At 32.6% G+C, this 16,507-nt stretch overlaps 1 protein-coding gene across 1 annotated transcript in view; it reads left to right on the top strand.

Moving 5' to 3' along the window:
• The window catches only part of mdlc (RING finger protein mdlc), a 42,182-nt gene that overhangs the window by 2,493 nt on the left and 23,182 nt on the right, over nucleotides 1-16,507 (top strand). Inside the window, exons 2-5 of the mRNA XM_067284649.1 lie at nucleotides 2,636-2,709; nucleotides 9,033-9,125; nucleotides 13,989-14,096; nucleotides 14,180-14,283. Of these exons, the coding sequence (XP_067140750.1) occupies nucleotides 2,636-2,709; nucleotides 9,033-9,125; nucleotides 13,989-14,096; nucleotides 14,180-14,283 (379 nt within the window). The remainder of the gene's footprint in view (nucleotides 1-2,635; nucleotides 2,710-9,032; nucleotides 9,126-13,988; nucleotides 14,097-14,179; nucleotides 14,284-16,507) is intronic.

Here is a 16,507-nt window from a genome sequence, read left to right as displayed (position 1 = left end):
CAGACAGATTATTTACATAGACATAATAAGTTGCAAATATAATACACCAAGAGCTTGCAAAGAAACACAAATTATTAGACATCCACGATCCATACTACAAATATGTTTCACAGACAGTATTGGAAAACAACACACACAAAATGTACTATGACAGAGCCATAATCACAGATAGAACAATTTACCACAACAGACCAGACATCATACTCATTGACAAACACAATAAAATCACACACATTATAGACATATCTATTCCAAACACTCACAATATACAAAACACATGCACTGAAAAAGTCAGCAAGTACACAGAACTTGCCCAGGAAATAAGGCATTTGTGGAGGATGGATAGGGTGCTTATTGTACCTATTGTTCTCTCCTCTACAGGTGTGATACCACACACACTACACAAAAGCCTGAGAACATTACAATTGAATGAAAATACATACATCACACTACAGAAGGCCACTATATTGGATACATGCCACATTGTTAGGAAATTCCTGAATACAGACATACTTTTTTAATTTCTGTTTGGTTACTATGCCTTGACTCTGGTCCGGCATAGCCACTGGTGTCAACTGAGTATAACTCACAAAACCCAACATAATAATAAGTGCAGAGCCCAAATGATTAGGAGTTGAAAGTTGAAATTTGATACACAATTAGGGTGTGCCATGAGAATGCACACTAAAAAGGGATTTTTGGAAATTCTACCCCACGGGAAGAGGAAGAGAGTTAAGGATTTATTTGAAGAACTTGGCTTCTACAGTACTATATTAGATGTGGTTTTCTGTGTTTTTATGGGAAATTGAACATAGTTTTAGACCATCTAAAAATTCCCTAATTAGTCTCGGAAGAGGGAGACCTAATTTTTGCACCTGGTTAAAAAAGGGTAAGATGGGCTGTAATCTAATAATCTTAATCTTTGCTATTGTTACTTTTTGTCTGAGCACTGTCAGGCTCATTTGCTAGTTTAATTATAATTACATTGACAGATTTTCAAACAAAATCTTTAGAACTTTTATAGCTTTTAGATGTTAATAATTTTAAATACTATGAAAAACAGTTTTCCGAAGTGAGTTTTAATTTTTAAATCAAAAAATTTTCCATAAAATACTTAATCTAAATTGCAATATTTATATTCATTTGCAGACTATATTGGCAAGTTACTCTTAGACAAAAAAATGTTATAATTAATGATGATCTGAACAAAGATGTACTAAAAGAATTATTGTATATGATTTAATAGCATTAATTTTTATGGTACCATCTACAAGGGCATCTGTTGAGTGCAGTTTTTCGACCACAAAGCAAATTGATACATTGGCAAGGAATGCTCAGAGAAAAGATTGTCATCACTAGCATTGCTTTTGATAGAAAAAAAGCTTTTAAATACTTTGATGGAATCAACGACCAGCGATTTTTATGGTTAAGTAATTAATGACTTTGCGGAAAAAATTGCCAAATAGAGTTAGTTTATAAAAAATAATAAAAAAAACAGATATAAGTTCTTATATCTGTTTTGTGTCAATGTATCTATTTTAGAATTAAATAAACTGTTTATTTTTTTGTCATTTCCAGTATTTGTTTAAAATTTTTATGGAAACACAGCTTCCCTATCATCAAATGTCACGGCACACTACTGATTTTCTTGTTCATGAGTTTTTCACACACACACACACACACACACACACACACACACACACACACGATCTTTTAAACCAATACTCGATGCTGGGCATTCAGCGCTATTCTTAGTAGCATTAAACTAAAGAAAAGTTCTGAGTTTGTAATTAAGTTTAAAATGTGAATTATAGTTTGCTTCATTGTGTAATTCACATTTCTTCACATTGCATTTCAAACATAGATAACCTGTGGATTATGTATTGTCTGCCATTATTTACACCAGGATATGTTAAAACTGAACTGATGATGGAATTTGAAAGTTTAAAACATTTATTTGAAATTAAAATACTTGTTTTTCAGTTAAAGTGAAGATTGAACTACATAATTACTGTAAGAGTTGTTCAAAGCTGGAACTTATCCTGACATTAATCAATATCACATTTTCCTTATGTCTTCCAGCATGTTTATTTTATTACTGAGTATTCCAGTTTTAGAATACTCAGTAAACTATTCTATTTGAAAGTGTAGAACCTGAAGCAGGCCTTTAGACTAAGCCAAAGACATTGCTTCTAATAAATTATTGCTGGAAGATTTAAGGACAGTCTGAATATTGATTAATAATTACTGTATTTTTTAACAAAAAATAAATTGGAATAGATTGGTTATGATTAGACAGGCATTGTAATAAAATTATAATGAAATTGAAGTTTTTTTTAAATTTTAAAATGGAATTATTTATAAATCATATTATCGAGAAAGAGCTTAAAATAACTTTTTTTTTTCTTTTACACTCTCTCTGAAGAATATTATGAATTAAAAAAATTAATATTTTAATAGCATTTTCATATCAGAGAAATTACCTTCTATCAAATAAACTCAAGAATGTCAAGCATTTTTAACTCACTGTATGTTATAGTTTATTCTAAAATTATGAAAACGTAATAAAGTTAATGATTGTTTAAGGTACGTTTTATTTTGTTAAAGTTATATTTAATGTTAAATTGTTATTTAGGTAGTAGCGAAGATGAAACTGTAATAGTCAGAAAGGATAAGAAGCTGGGTCCTACTAATCCTATGATACAAGGAGTAAGTAAATTTGCTAATGTTGAATTTTAATCTAAAATATATCCATTATTCAATACTTTTTTAATTGCTTCATGAATATTGTACAGCATGTCTGGGAAGTAATTCATATTGTTAGTTTGTTTTTGTAAAGGAGATACTTATACATATTATGTTAAAACATAAGTTACACTTGTTCAAAACATCAGTATGAGCTCTTGTAAATGAAGATCAACACCCAAAACTAGCATGAATTAACTCAAAATAGTAATTTTACTAATGCTTTTATCTGTTTGTAACAATCATCAGGTAAAAATACATAGAGAGCAGAACTAAGAAACAAATTAAAATGGAATACAAGTTCAGTATAAAATTATTTTTTTGAACGCATTGAATTTGTACATGTACAATTAGGTAAAATATTAGTATGGGCTCTATTGTGATCATGGCAGAATATGACAGTCAATAGTGTTAGCAGACAACTTTTTTGTTGTCTGGTAACACTGTTGACTGACAAACTCTCCAAATATGAATTGGCCATGGATCTGAGACATTTCCATCACCTCTCCTATGGCCACCATGGCATTCTTATGATGCAGACAATGCTTTATAGAGTTTTTCAAGAACAAAGCTAGTCAACAGTACTACCAGATAACAGAAGAGTGAAGGTGAAGAATGCAGTGATAGGAGCATTTTCTCTTCTCACACTAGATAATCTTTGCAGAACTTCTTGACGAACTTGGCACTGTATTTAACTCTGCCATGATCATGATTAAGCTTATTCCTTATACTTGTCCAAAACATCAGAACATACAGCAGTATGTTCTGATGTTTTGGTATCTTCTTTACAAGAACAATAAAACAGTGCATGATGTAAGCTCTTGGACACCCATGGAGTGTACTTAATATTAGGGTATTTTTCACTTTCAATGTTACATCATTATTGTGCAGGATTTTTGTGGAATATTATTTTTGTCATGAATTTTTTGTGGAAGGTGGAATTTCTTTGCAACAGTGATTCATTGTATTGACAATTAGGTTATTTATTAATATTAATAAAAATTATAAAGTCAACAATTATATATTAAATTTCACAAAATTGAAGAACATGTAAAGTCTTCATCTTTCATCTATATCACACCTAAATTATGTTTAATAAATACACACCTTTACATATGTTTCCAGCACTTCACACCTTGGGAACAAATAGTCTTACGGCAGAGTCAACCTTTTATTGTAGGCTCTTATCTGCCTCAATATGTAAAATAAAATTTTATATTTTCTTATTAATATATATGTGTATAATTATGCTATTGCCAAATGAAATTTTATCTTCCATGTTTTACACAATTAGGCAGATAAGAGCCTATAATAAAAGTTTGACACTGCCATGAGACTGTTCCCAAGGGTGGGATATGGATGAAAGATGAAGACTTTACGTGTTTATTCAATTATTTTGTGAAATTTTAAAATTATGGTATTCTTGTTCTCTAACTTCTGTCAGTTTGAAAAAAGTGTTGAAATTGTAATTAGTTACATTTTTTCCTTTGCATCAGGTAACTTCAAAACATGAAGCACCATATTCTCTGAAACAGTTTCATCTACTGGATATAATTCATTCTTCTCTAAATAGGTAAATGGAAAAGTGTTCAGAATACATTTGAAATCTACATCTGCTGCCAACCTAAAATTTATTTTACTTTTGCCATGTTATGAGTGAGTGAGATGTTATGCCTATGTATTCCTTTTGCATGTTAGATCTGTTGTATACCACTGGCATTCTATAGACTCCTGGTATTCTGTGATCATTTTGCTTATCCTTCTCATGCTTGTGCTTATTGGCTGCATGAGTACAAATTCAATATTAGGAAGGGATCATGCACCACTGTGTTATCCATGTATGCCATGGACTCGAGTATAAGTTCATTGGGATCTAGTCTTTATAATATGTCCCACAAGATGGAGTGGCTGCTTAAAAGCTTTGGAGCAATTAGAAATGTACTTCTTTTATTAACTTTAAAGATCGAAATAATATCTCCAAGGCATGGAAATCTGTCTGAGCTGTAGTTCACTATGTTACAATAAAATAAAAATATATATATGTTTTTTTATATGCTTTGTTTAAATTTAAATGATTGCTGAATTATATTGGGCTATATTACTACTAGTATTATTAATTGAATGCTAAGTAATTTGGTGCCATCTCTTGCTAAATTTAATATTTATAATTAAATTAATATTTTAATAATTAATTTAAAGGTTATGGAAGAAAATAATCAGCCCAAATTGGGACTTGAACCCACAACTCCCACTTACTGTGCGGTTGAGTTGCCAGTTATGCTGCCTGGACCTTCGTCCAATCCTCACTTTCACAACTTATTCATTTAGACAAGCAATTAAGTATGGTTGTGTCATTTTCGTATTTGGAACAATAGCTTGAAGATGGCTTCAGAGAGGATGAAATTGTTCATGTTCATTAACATTAGATTGCTTAAGACACAAGGTTAATGTGAATTAAGTTGTCATTTAAATTAAGTTGTCAAGCTTGTTCATTTAAGTTTTGCTATCACGGGAGCTGATTCTGTAAAGCTTTTGGTTAAAAATTAACTGATCATTTTTATTGTATTTATTTCTTTATTTTTTTCCAAAAAAAGGAAGGCCAAAAATAAAATCTTACACAGGACACATGAAAAGCTAGCTGTGGTCCGCACAGAACTAGAAAACATTGAAAGAAAAGCATGAATGACATTAACAAAACATAAAGAAATACTACTCTAAGTCATCCACACAAAGGCTGCTTCATTTTTATAAAGAGAGAGGATATGGTCTCACAGTTGTTTTAAACTTCCACTACAAAGAAATACAGACACTGCAAGAGTTTTTTTTACAGAAAACAAGAAACACTGCAATTACACAAAGATGTAACTGTTGCAGACAAAATAGTATGCCATTAAAATTACAGAACACTGACATGGATATAGCATAGCACACAAAATACACAATCATCATCATGCAGTCTTGGACTTGAAAGAAGCTCTATGGTAGGTGTCTTAATGATCTCAGACAGAACTTCATCAAACTGCTGGCTGATTTACAGATGTCTCTATGCAAAGACATCTGTAAGTCAGCCAAATTGACATATAAAATTAGGTCATAGATACAAGAAATTACAGAAATCACATTTTAAAATATACACTTACAGATGACACTTTTAGAAAATGCCATGTAATGCACAAAACTATACAACACATCATGTTGCGTTTTAACGTAATCCAAAACAAGATATTAATTCCTTGAACTGTTTGACATTAAAAGAAAGTTGTCTAACAATGATACACTGATGTTTATTTTTATTTGTATTCCATTCATTTTCAATAAAGCTAAATCTGTTTTTGATTATATTATTAATTGTTTAGTAAAATAAACTCAAGTATATTAAAGTTTATATTTATAATACACTAGTTACCATAAAAATTAGTACAAGGAGTTGTTGGAATTGAACAAAATTGTACACGTGTGAGTGTAATGGTGATATAAGTAAGTGATTACAAAATGAAATCAAAAGGGTCATTTATTGCAGGAAAAATTACAAATGAAAGAAGGTTCTAGTACCCTGTTGGACCATCTCTAATGTGAATACATGATGTGATATGGATGGGCATAGAGGCATACGGATGCAGTATGGTGTCCTGCAGCATCTCGGTCCACAGTTGCTGCAAGCAGTCCTCTAGTTTGGCCAAACTCCTAAGCTCCTAGGCATTCCAGGTGATCCCAGACATGTTCGATTGGTGACAAATCATGGGGCAGGGCTGGCCAGGAAAGTGTGGTAATGTGGCGGAGGTAGTCTTGTGACACCCATGCTTTGTGTAGTTCAGCATTACACTGTTGGGAAATGACTTTTGGGAGCCCTGACATTAGAGGCAACATACATGGCTGCAGTATATCACTAACATACCAGCTGAGCTATTGTGGTCTCTTGGATCATTAATGGAGGTGACTGACTGTCATGTGTGATGGCTGCCTGGACCATCAAACTGGCAGTGGGGCAGTGTGCTGCTCCAAAGCGTAGGCAGGATTGAGGCATTCACTATGGGGCCTCCAGACACAAACATGGCAGTTGTCGATGCCCAAACTGAATTCGGATTCATTGCTGTAGATGACCTGGTTCCATTCTGTTGTGGTCTGATCCCATTGGGAGCGACACTACTTTAAACAAAGGCAATGGTGAGTGGCTGTTAATGGCAGCAGATGTAATGGCTGCTGCAATACCAAATGTATCTCACCCAGGTGCCTCTGATATGTACAGACACATGCCTGTAATTATGACGTCACCTGTGTCTGGATGGTGGACAATGATACAGTTGACTGTGTACATGTTTGTTGGAAGATTAGTGGTCCTCTCAGGCTAGTGATCTGCCAAGGGCATCCTGAGCCTGGGTACTGTGTGTGTGAACTCTCTCTCATCCACTGGTCCCAACATCACCTCAGTGTTGTGAGAATGGCCAAGGTGGCAGCCTATTCAGTGAGATGACAATCCAGCTTCTCTCAACCTTATGATTCTTTTCCTCTCAAATTCAGTTACTTGTTCGTATGGTCTTTGCTTGTGATATAAAGGCATCTCTAGTGATACAGCATCCCTTTGCAACATGTAAACTACAGACAGGATGCCTTATGCTTTTTTTGATGGCCTAGGGAGATGCACTTTAATGCCTTCTGCTGGCATTATGCAATAAGCCATTACACTATAACTCTAATTGTTTCCAATCTGCTTGAGATTATCTGCATGCCAAGTGTCACAGCAATACAACTCCTCCTTGGTGTACTAATTTTTATAGCAATTAATGCATTTAAACATATCAACAACCCAATAACCCGATGTATTAATAATCAACCAACCAACAGCCAAAATAATTGGGCAGAAATTATCCTACAAATATTATTTTTAGATTTAAAGAAATAAAGACATTACATAAAAATAATAATTTCTAAGAGTGTTTTCTATTCTCCTGTTTCACAGACTAATCCAGAAGTAACAGTCAAAAAACTTGAAGATAAAATTCTTCTAAGACATCAAAATTGAATATTGAAAATTATCACAAAGTTAAAATATGATCAAAATGCCGACCTTTTATTATTTTTAGAAATTGCATGCCTTGGGTAACTGTTGGATTGTTACAGCTAAAGTTTAAACGTGTCTGGAAGAGATGAATCACTCGGAGGTCCAGGTGGCATAACTGGTCAGCGCACCACAAGGTAAGTGGAGGTTGTGGGTTCGACACCTACTCTGGGCCGATTCCTTTCTTCCAAACTACTATAAATTTCAAAATTTAAAATTAAATTATAGTTTCTACTTTAGTTAAGAGATGGCACCTAACATCTACCTCTAGTTGTTCTTATCATGTAATTTCAAAAAATAATGAGACAGAAATTATCCTACAAATATTATTTTGGCTGTTGGTTGGTTGAATGTAATTAAATAATATGCACTGAGTGGCCAAATTATTAGAGAAACCCTTCACTTGGATGGGTTTGCTATCACAGAAAAATGGGAAAGCATGCCTGCTGTGGGCCAGGAGCATTGCAATTGGACCACTTGCTGAGTGGATAAAGGTTGCTTGGTCTGATGAGTTTCAGTTCCATTAACATGCTGATGGCAGGATCATAATATGGCACCAGCAGCAGAGATCCATGGACCCATCTTGCTAACTGACAACCCTACAAGCTGGTGACAGTGGTATAATGGTCTAGGGAATGTTCTCCTGGGACACAATTAGTCCCCTAATACCCTGGAAACATCTCTTAATTAATGGCATGGGCTACATCAACATTGTTGCCAACCAGGCATACATGTTTGTGGCTATGGTATTCCCCATTGCAGATGGACACTTTCAGCAGGACAATGCACTGTATCACTGTGATTGATTGGTCTCAGATTAGTCAATGAACATAACTGAGTACAATTTGCTTCATTAGTTGACTCAGTTGTCAATTTCAATCCATTGAGCATTTATGGAATGAGGTGGAATGATCCATTCAAAGCCTAGAAATGCCACTATCCTATTTGAACCAACTAACGACTGCTATTATGTTAGCATGGGCCAATATTCCAACAGTTCAAAAAACTTTTAGAATCAACTTATAGAAGAATTGTGGCTGTGATCAAAGCTTGAAGAAGACAAACTTGTTATTAGTATGGTATCTCTAATAATTTGGTCACTCAGTGTATGATTAAAATCAAATGTAGGATTGGTTTTAAATGTTTTCTTTAAAAATTATGAAATATTAGAAAATATTTTATATAGAATTAAATAATAGTAATTAAAATATTTTAAAAAATATTTTGACAGACTAAATCCAAAAAAGAAAAAAACAGTATTGAATATAGCAGCGACAGTGACGAAGCACCTGTTAGTTTATCATATAAGTCTAAAAAATCTGCGGTAAGTTATTTATTAAATAATAGTTAGTTATTTGTTGGTAAATACTAATGGCAACTTTAGTAAAAATTGTTGTATGTTGAAATTATTTTATTATTTTATTGAATATATAATTTTTTCTATAATAAGAGTGAAAATTTTTAAAGAATTATTTGTTTAGATCAAAGATTTTTTTAATGGAAGTTTTGAATTAGTGAATAAGAAAAGTCTGAGTACCAAATGAACTGCTGGATCTTTTATCAGCTGTATTAAGTTAATTAATAATCAGATACAAAGCAGTTGGGCTAGAGGATTTTGCCATAGTCTTGTGATAACTTAATAAATAAATTTATTTTAATTGAAAATATCCTGGAAGAAAAATGGCCAAAAACGGGATTCAAGCCTGCAACTCTTGCTCATTGTGTTGATGTGCAATCTGGACCCTCATTCAATCTTTGCTTCCAGATCTATTAATTAAATAAATAATTTAGATATAACCATATTGCTAATGGTGCCAACTTCTTCCAGAATATTCAAAATTAAAAATGAATTTATTTGTAATTATTAAATTTATCATAAACTAGTGGCTTAACTGCCTATCTCTAGTCAAATTGCTCTATATCTGGTTATTAATTAACCTTAATATAGCTTGATAAAAAATCTGGCAGATCTTTGGTACTAAAAGTTTATTGGGTTGTTGGGCTGAAATTTGAAGAAATTGTAGACCTATAAATTCCCACTGTCATCTGTCTGTCTCCTTAATCTTGAGAACAGAATTAGATAAACAAAAGACAAAGACTGGATATGGAAACCTTGGGCAGGAGGCCCCAATTAACTATATACAAACTTCCAATGCAAACTGAAAGTTACATTATTTTAATTCAAAACTTTTCCCCTGAAAGGAGTTAGTTAGATGACTGACACGACTCTATTGTTAAAGGAAAAGTATGATATACAGGGACAAGCCACTAGTTTAAGAATAGTTTTTGCTTAGAAGATAGAAAAACTTCTCTTATACTTGAATGATTGTTTTAATAAATAATTTAATCAGATTGAAAGTGTGTCTGCACCAAATAATTCTGTGTGATTTGCAAATGACTATCATATATCTCTCTCTCAAAAAAAAAAAAAAAAATTGAGAGAGAATGGGATGCTATACTACTTTTATAGTACTACTGATGAATCATTTTTATCATTATTATGTGTAAATTTATTTTGAAATTATGAAAAGTAACCCATTACATTTCTACATAAAGCTAACCATGAGTAAACACAAGTTCCTTGCCATTTTGGCAATGTAGTGAGTAGTAGTCTTTTATTTTTGTATGAAGTGAAAGGTTAAACTAATAATTAACAGTCAAATTAATAACATCACAAAAAATATTATAAACTAAACTCAAAACAATTTTAAAGAAGTTACACAGATTAGTTCTGTGAATGGCTTGTCTAAAGTTCTTTTGGACTAGCAACTTAATATAGAAGAATAACAAGATTTTTCTACATCCATAGGACACGATAATCACTTGATAAAACAAAGTAATAACCTTGTAATTAAAACAGATATTTAACAAAGACACTAAATGATACTGATTGCCATGTTGCTGCAACAGTGTAGACCACATTTACTGGAGGTTGCTTGGGACCTGCAATGCTTTATTCAATGGTTAATCAAACTTTAATGAACAGAAAATAATTTTAGCATATAAAGTAAGATGTAATAAATTCAACCTTTTGACTGTATTGCTTACAAATAATGCCATCAAAGTGAAGCATGAGATAACACAAATGTAAATGTAAAACCTGACAAAACGTAAATGTTTTTCTAAACATAAGTGTTACAAATGTATTTGAAGCATTACATGTTTTTGTGAAATATGTACATTAAGGTGATTAAGATACAAATTATCATACAGTGGAAAAGATTATAATAATAGACCAGATTATAGCATTACTGGCACCTTGACCTACCAGTCAGAAATTGTTGTGGTCATTAATAATTTGATAAAAACAAAATATATTCAAATTTTTGAAGTTTTCTACACATTTTCTACACAAGAGTTCAGGAGGTTTAATTTAAGGCCTCATTTTCTGAATTTGATCAATGGTAAGTATGTGAACTATTGCATTCTTCCAAAACACTAAACAGCACTGGAGAACACTTCCATACAAACAAACCAAATATTCATTAGGCGAGGAATTTTTCAAGGTGATTCCTTGAGTCCTCTCTGGTTCTGCTTAGTCCTGAACCCATTATCCAACATGTTAAACAACATGCAATATGATTACAATATCAGACATGAAAAACAACACAGTTTACACTGTCACATTTCATGTACATGGACAACATAAAACTTTATGCATCCACACAAAAACAACTTCAACTCCTACAAATCACACATTCATCAAATCACCAAGGACATACAAATGGAGTTTGGTCCAGACAAATGCAAAACACTTCATATAGAAAAAGGATGAAAAAATCTCAAAAAATGAAGATTTTACACTGGATATGTGACTGAATCCATGGAAGAGGGTGAGTTCTACAAATATTTAGGATTCCAACAGGCCAAACTAACTGAACATACACAAATAAAGCAAAGATTAATTAAAGAATACCAAAGTAGGTTAAATGCTATTCTCAGAACACAGTACTCACATATTCTTTTGGAGTTATACATTGACTCACACAGATCTCAAGCAACTCCAAAGGAAAACAAGAACATCACTTACTAAGCATAAACAACACCACCCTAATTCTGCCATAGAAAGATTAACCCTTCCACGTAAAGATGGCGGACGTAGTCTGATTGACATAGTTAACCTTCACTACAAACAAATACAGACACTGCGAGAGTTTTTCTACAAAAAGCAAGAAACATCACAGTTACATAAAGGCATAAAGCAGTAACTCTAGCAGACTCAAATAACACACCATTAAGTTTACGTGACACAACATATAAAAAGCATAGACACCGTTAAGCAATTGTGGGTTCAAAAGGCACTCCATGGCAGACAGCCATACGACCTGGCTCAGGATTTTGTTGATAAAACTGTGTCAAACAGCTTGTTAGCTTGGGGATGTCTCTTTGGGGATACGGAAGGATTCATGATTGCCATACAGGATCAGGTCATAAATACTAAAAACTACAGAAAACACATACTCAAAGATCACTCACAAATGTCACATCATGCCAGAAACTATACAACGCATCACTTCCAGTTGCAAGCTTTTGGCACAGACAGATTATTTACATAGACATAATAAGTTGCAAATATAATACACCAAAAGCTTGCAAAGAAACACAAATTATTGGACATCCACGAACCATACTACAAATATGTTTCACAGACAGTATTGGAAAATAACACGCACAAAATGTACTACGACAGAGGCATAATCACAGATAAAACAATTTACCACAACAGACCAGACATCGCACTCATTGACAAACACAATAAAATCACACACATTATAGACATATCTATTCCAAACACTCACAATATACAAAACACATGCACTAAAAAAGTCAGCAAGTACACAGAACTTGCCCAGGAAATAAGGCATCTGTGGAGGATGGATAGGGTGCTTATTATACCTATTGTTCTCTCCTCTACAGGTGTGATACCACACACACTACACAAAAGCCTGAGAACATTACAATTGAATGGAAATACATACATCAGACTTCAGAAGGCCACTATATTGGATACATGCCACATTGTTAGGAAATTCCTGGATACACTGACACTGACACACTTAAATGGTGACAATAACAGTAGGGGCTGTGTATATGCCGGACCCTGGTGCAGCATATACACAGCCACCAGTGTCAACCGAGTATAACCCACTAAAACCAACAAAATAATAATATAATTTTAAATTAAATTTCTAAACTTATCATAACAAGCATTACAGGCAGTGGTGATATTCGAAATATTTAACAAGGGGTTCGCTAGCAGAAAATTTTTCCCTGACAATCACCGACAAACGAAATGGAAGTTTTAGCTAGAAATAAATACAATACCTCTTCTTGCGATATATCTAACAATCAGTGGTGTATTTGGAACATAACGAGCCCTGGGTGAAGACCATGTAGCAATAGTATTTTATTGCTGTCTACTTTTTTTTTTTCTTTTAGGCAGAGAAATTCTTCACCGCAAAATGGCACTTCTCGTAATAGACAAATGTCATCATCTCTCGAGATACACTATCCTCTTTCTTTCGCTGTCCATAGCCCGACACGTGTTCCATAGCCATCTTGTATTATCTCACATGCGTGAGATTGTGGGATCTCTCTTATGACTGGATCTACTTCCAAGAACTCCCTTGAATCGATCACGATTAAACCTCGTTTCGGTCGAGATTGAAACGGTCCAGAGAGATTGCACCAAGACATAGTCCCCGACCTTGCTCACAATCTAGATTGAAATGCTCAGTGCAAACAGGGTATAAGGCCCTAGTTTAGTAGTATTACAGAGTATAATACGTATATTTTAATATATTTTTAACAAAAAACAAACCCACTAAGAAATGTTTCATGTGTTTAACAAGGTTCGGGAAACTGAAAATTTTAACAACAGGTTCGGCCGAACCTGTGTGAACCCACCGAATATCACCACTGATTACAGGTATAAGATCAATACACAACAGTTAATGAATTTTTATTATTTTAGTGAAATATGTTATTGTTAACATTTAACTTTAATCATTTAAGTTAGAAATTGCATGAAAATTTGTTGGTGATGCCTTGAAATAAACTCAGTTTAAAAATATAATTTACATAAAAGTTTGAATATATGAAGCTATATATTTAATGATAATCTTTAAAGTTTTTTTTAGATATGGCTTTAATAGTTTTTAATTTTAATTAAATATTACATTTTTAGCAACGAGAAGGACCCGCAGACATGGGTGCGACTGCAACTTTAGAAACAGAAACTGAAAAGGATCGCGACGCCCAGAGTATATTTGAACGATCTCAAAAAATTAACGAGGTATTTTCTTATTGAATGAAATAACAAAATTTTTAAAGTATTTAATGAATATCAGTTTTTCTAATTTTGTCTTAAATTTACAGGAAGTGAAAGATGATGACAAAGTATACAGAGGTATAAATAACTATATGCAGTATATTAAGAAAAAAGATACTGCACAAGGAAATGCTTCCAGTGGGATGGTCAGGTTTGTAATATAAATATTTATTTGATAATATACATTTATTTTTAGAAGTTTGCATATAATTGAGTCTGATCATACTTTTGTCTATTATTTTACAATTGAAACTAAAGACCTATGTTTATTCAAAAACCAATAGAATTTTACTTAACAGTCATCTTGATAATCATAAGAACCAGGGTTGGCATGATTTTAAAAAAAATGCTTTAAAACATTTATTAAAACGTGTTTTAAAACGGGCATCGGATTTAAAACATTTTTAAAAACAAGTGTTTTAAAACATTTAAAACATGTGTTTTTGGAAATAAAATACTTGATATAGTAAAAGAGAAAAAAGCAGAAAAATTTCAGCATAAGACTCAAGAATGTACAGGAGGTTTTATTTAATATAAAATATAGTATTTTTAGGTGTTTCTTTAAGGAATGGCTTTTTTAAAATTCACATGTACAAAAACCAAAACAGGATTGACAGCAATGGCTTCTTCAGCTTGAGGAATTTCTTTTTTCAGAAAGCTTTGCTGCCTTTTCCTGTTTAAGTCAATTTCTAAGTTTTGAATAAACAAGTCCATAGGTAGAGAAAATTCTTTTAATTCCCACTGAAGAAGCCACTGCTGTGTGCAGCTGTGTAACTAATTTTAAGAGTAATCATCAATTCTGTCATGTAGTGACTGCCACCATGTAAGAAGAGTGATATTAATTAGTACAGACTCTGCAAACGTGTGTTGCAGAAATGAGCTAGTTTTTGCCAAGTATTTTAAAACTGAAGGCATAGTGTCTGGGTAATAAGTGTGGCACACAGTGCAGCATCCTTCATACTGTCTGTGAGCTTTGCACCCTGGTATCTTGGGTCCAGATTTGCTAAAAGGTGATAGTCTGTGATAGCCATATCAAATCTATCTTTGGCTGCTTGTGTGACTCCAAGATCCCAAGTTGTTGCAAGTCATTTTGAACACTATAAAAATAATATCATTAGATGTATAAAATTAATGAATTTAATAACACAATTTTGAAGTTAGATTGGATACAAAAAACAATACTGGCTAATGTAACTTATCCAAACCATAATTCAACTTCTTTACTGATTGTGCAGTCATTTCTTTGCATTTTATCTAATGTAACAGGAACATGTCAGCAAATCAGCATCATGCTTAATTCCAACGTTTTGAACTTTGGCCGCAATATCCTCATGGCCACAAATCTTATGTTAACAGGTTTGCAACAAAACCTGTTAACATAAGATTTGTAACAGTTTTTAGGATTAAACACTTGATACTCATTATTCAGTACTCATTGAGTACATGAGTAGAGTTAAGTAGCATTAGAGTAAACAGTCAGTTTACAAAATAAAACAATCTTATATTTAATTTCATCATTATTACTATAAGTAATCATACTTCAACACAACTAGCATATGCTTTGTAAAAATAAAATAAATTATTAAAAGCAATGGAGTCAGGATTTTTCAATCTTACATAATTGTACTATCAAAGAGTACACGAAAATTTAAATTTTCTTTTTTTTCTGACTTATACAGGGCTAAAAAATAGTTTAACTCTAAACCATTTGTTAAAAAATGAAATAGAAGTTTTTAAAAGATTAAAAAGTCAAACAAGTTTTTTCATAGAGAGAAAATACTCTTTTTATTACATGATATTTATCCCTAAATGCATTTCGCCAGTTTTTCCAGCCTCCTCAGTAGGGCTTGCAAATACAAAATATAATTCAAAAAGCCAACAATGACAAATTTCCATTACCATCTGCTATCTTGTGTTTACAACTTTTATACCTGACAAGGTTTACCCAGCACTCCGCTGGCAGCACACCATTATTCAAATTTACCGAGTTACTTTGCATAACAATTGCAAAGTGTTCTTTAAATTTTCTTTTTACACAGTTTGTTTCTTTGTATACAATCTTTATTAATATTAATTTGACAATTATGAGCATTACAATGCAAAAATACTGGTGAAGTACTAACTTTTAGTCCTACCGCAGCAAGATGTTCTGATAGTCTAACTTTCAACTTCTGTTTTGTTTCTCCAATGTAAAACTTGTAATTCCGTACATGCATTGTAATCTGTACACTACTACTTCTTCTTCCAACAGATCTTTTTTATTAATATTACCTATTTTCATTAGTTCAGACAACCTATTTTTTTGGATAGGAGCTAATTTTATCCAAGTTTCATAAAAAGTTTTTTGATATTTTTCATATAATCTTTTAATATAC

Source organism: Centruroides vittatus, unplaced genomic scaffold, assembly GCF_030686945.1.
Source record: "Centruroides vittatus isolate TY-2023 unplaced genomic scaffold, ASM3068694v2 scaffold_1444, whole genome shotgun sequence".
In the NCBI taxonomy this organism is placed as follows: Eukaryota; Metazoa; Arthropoda; class Arachnida; order Scorpiones; family Buthidae; genus Centruroides; species Centruroides vittatus.
This window is presented reverse-complemented; position numbering and strand designations above follow the sequence as displayed.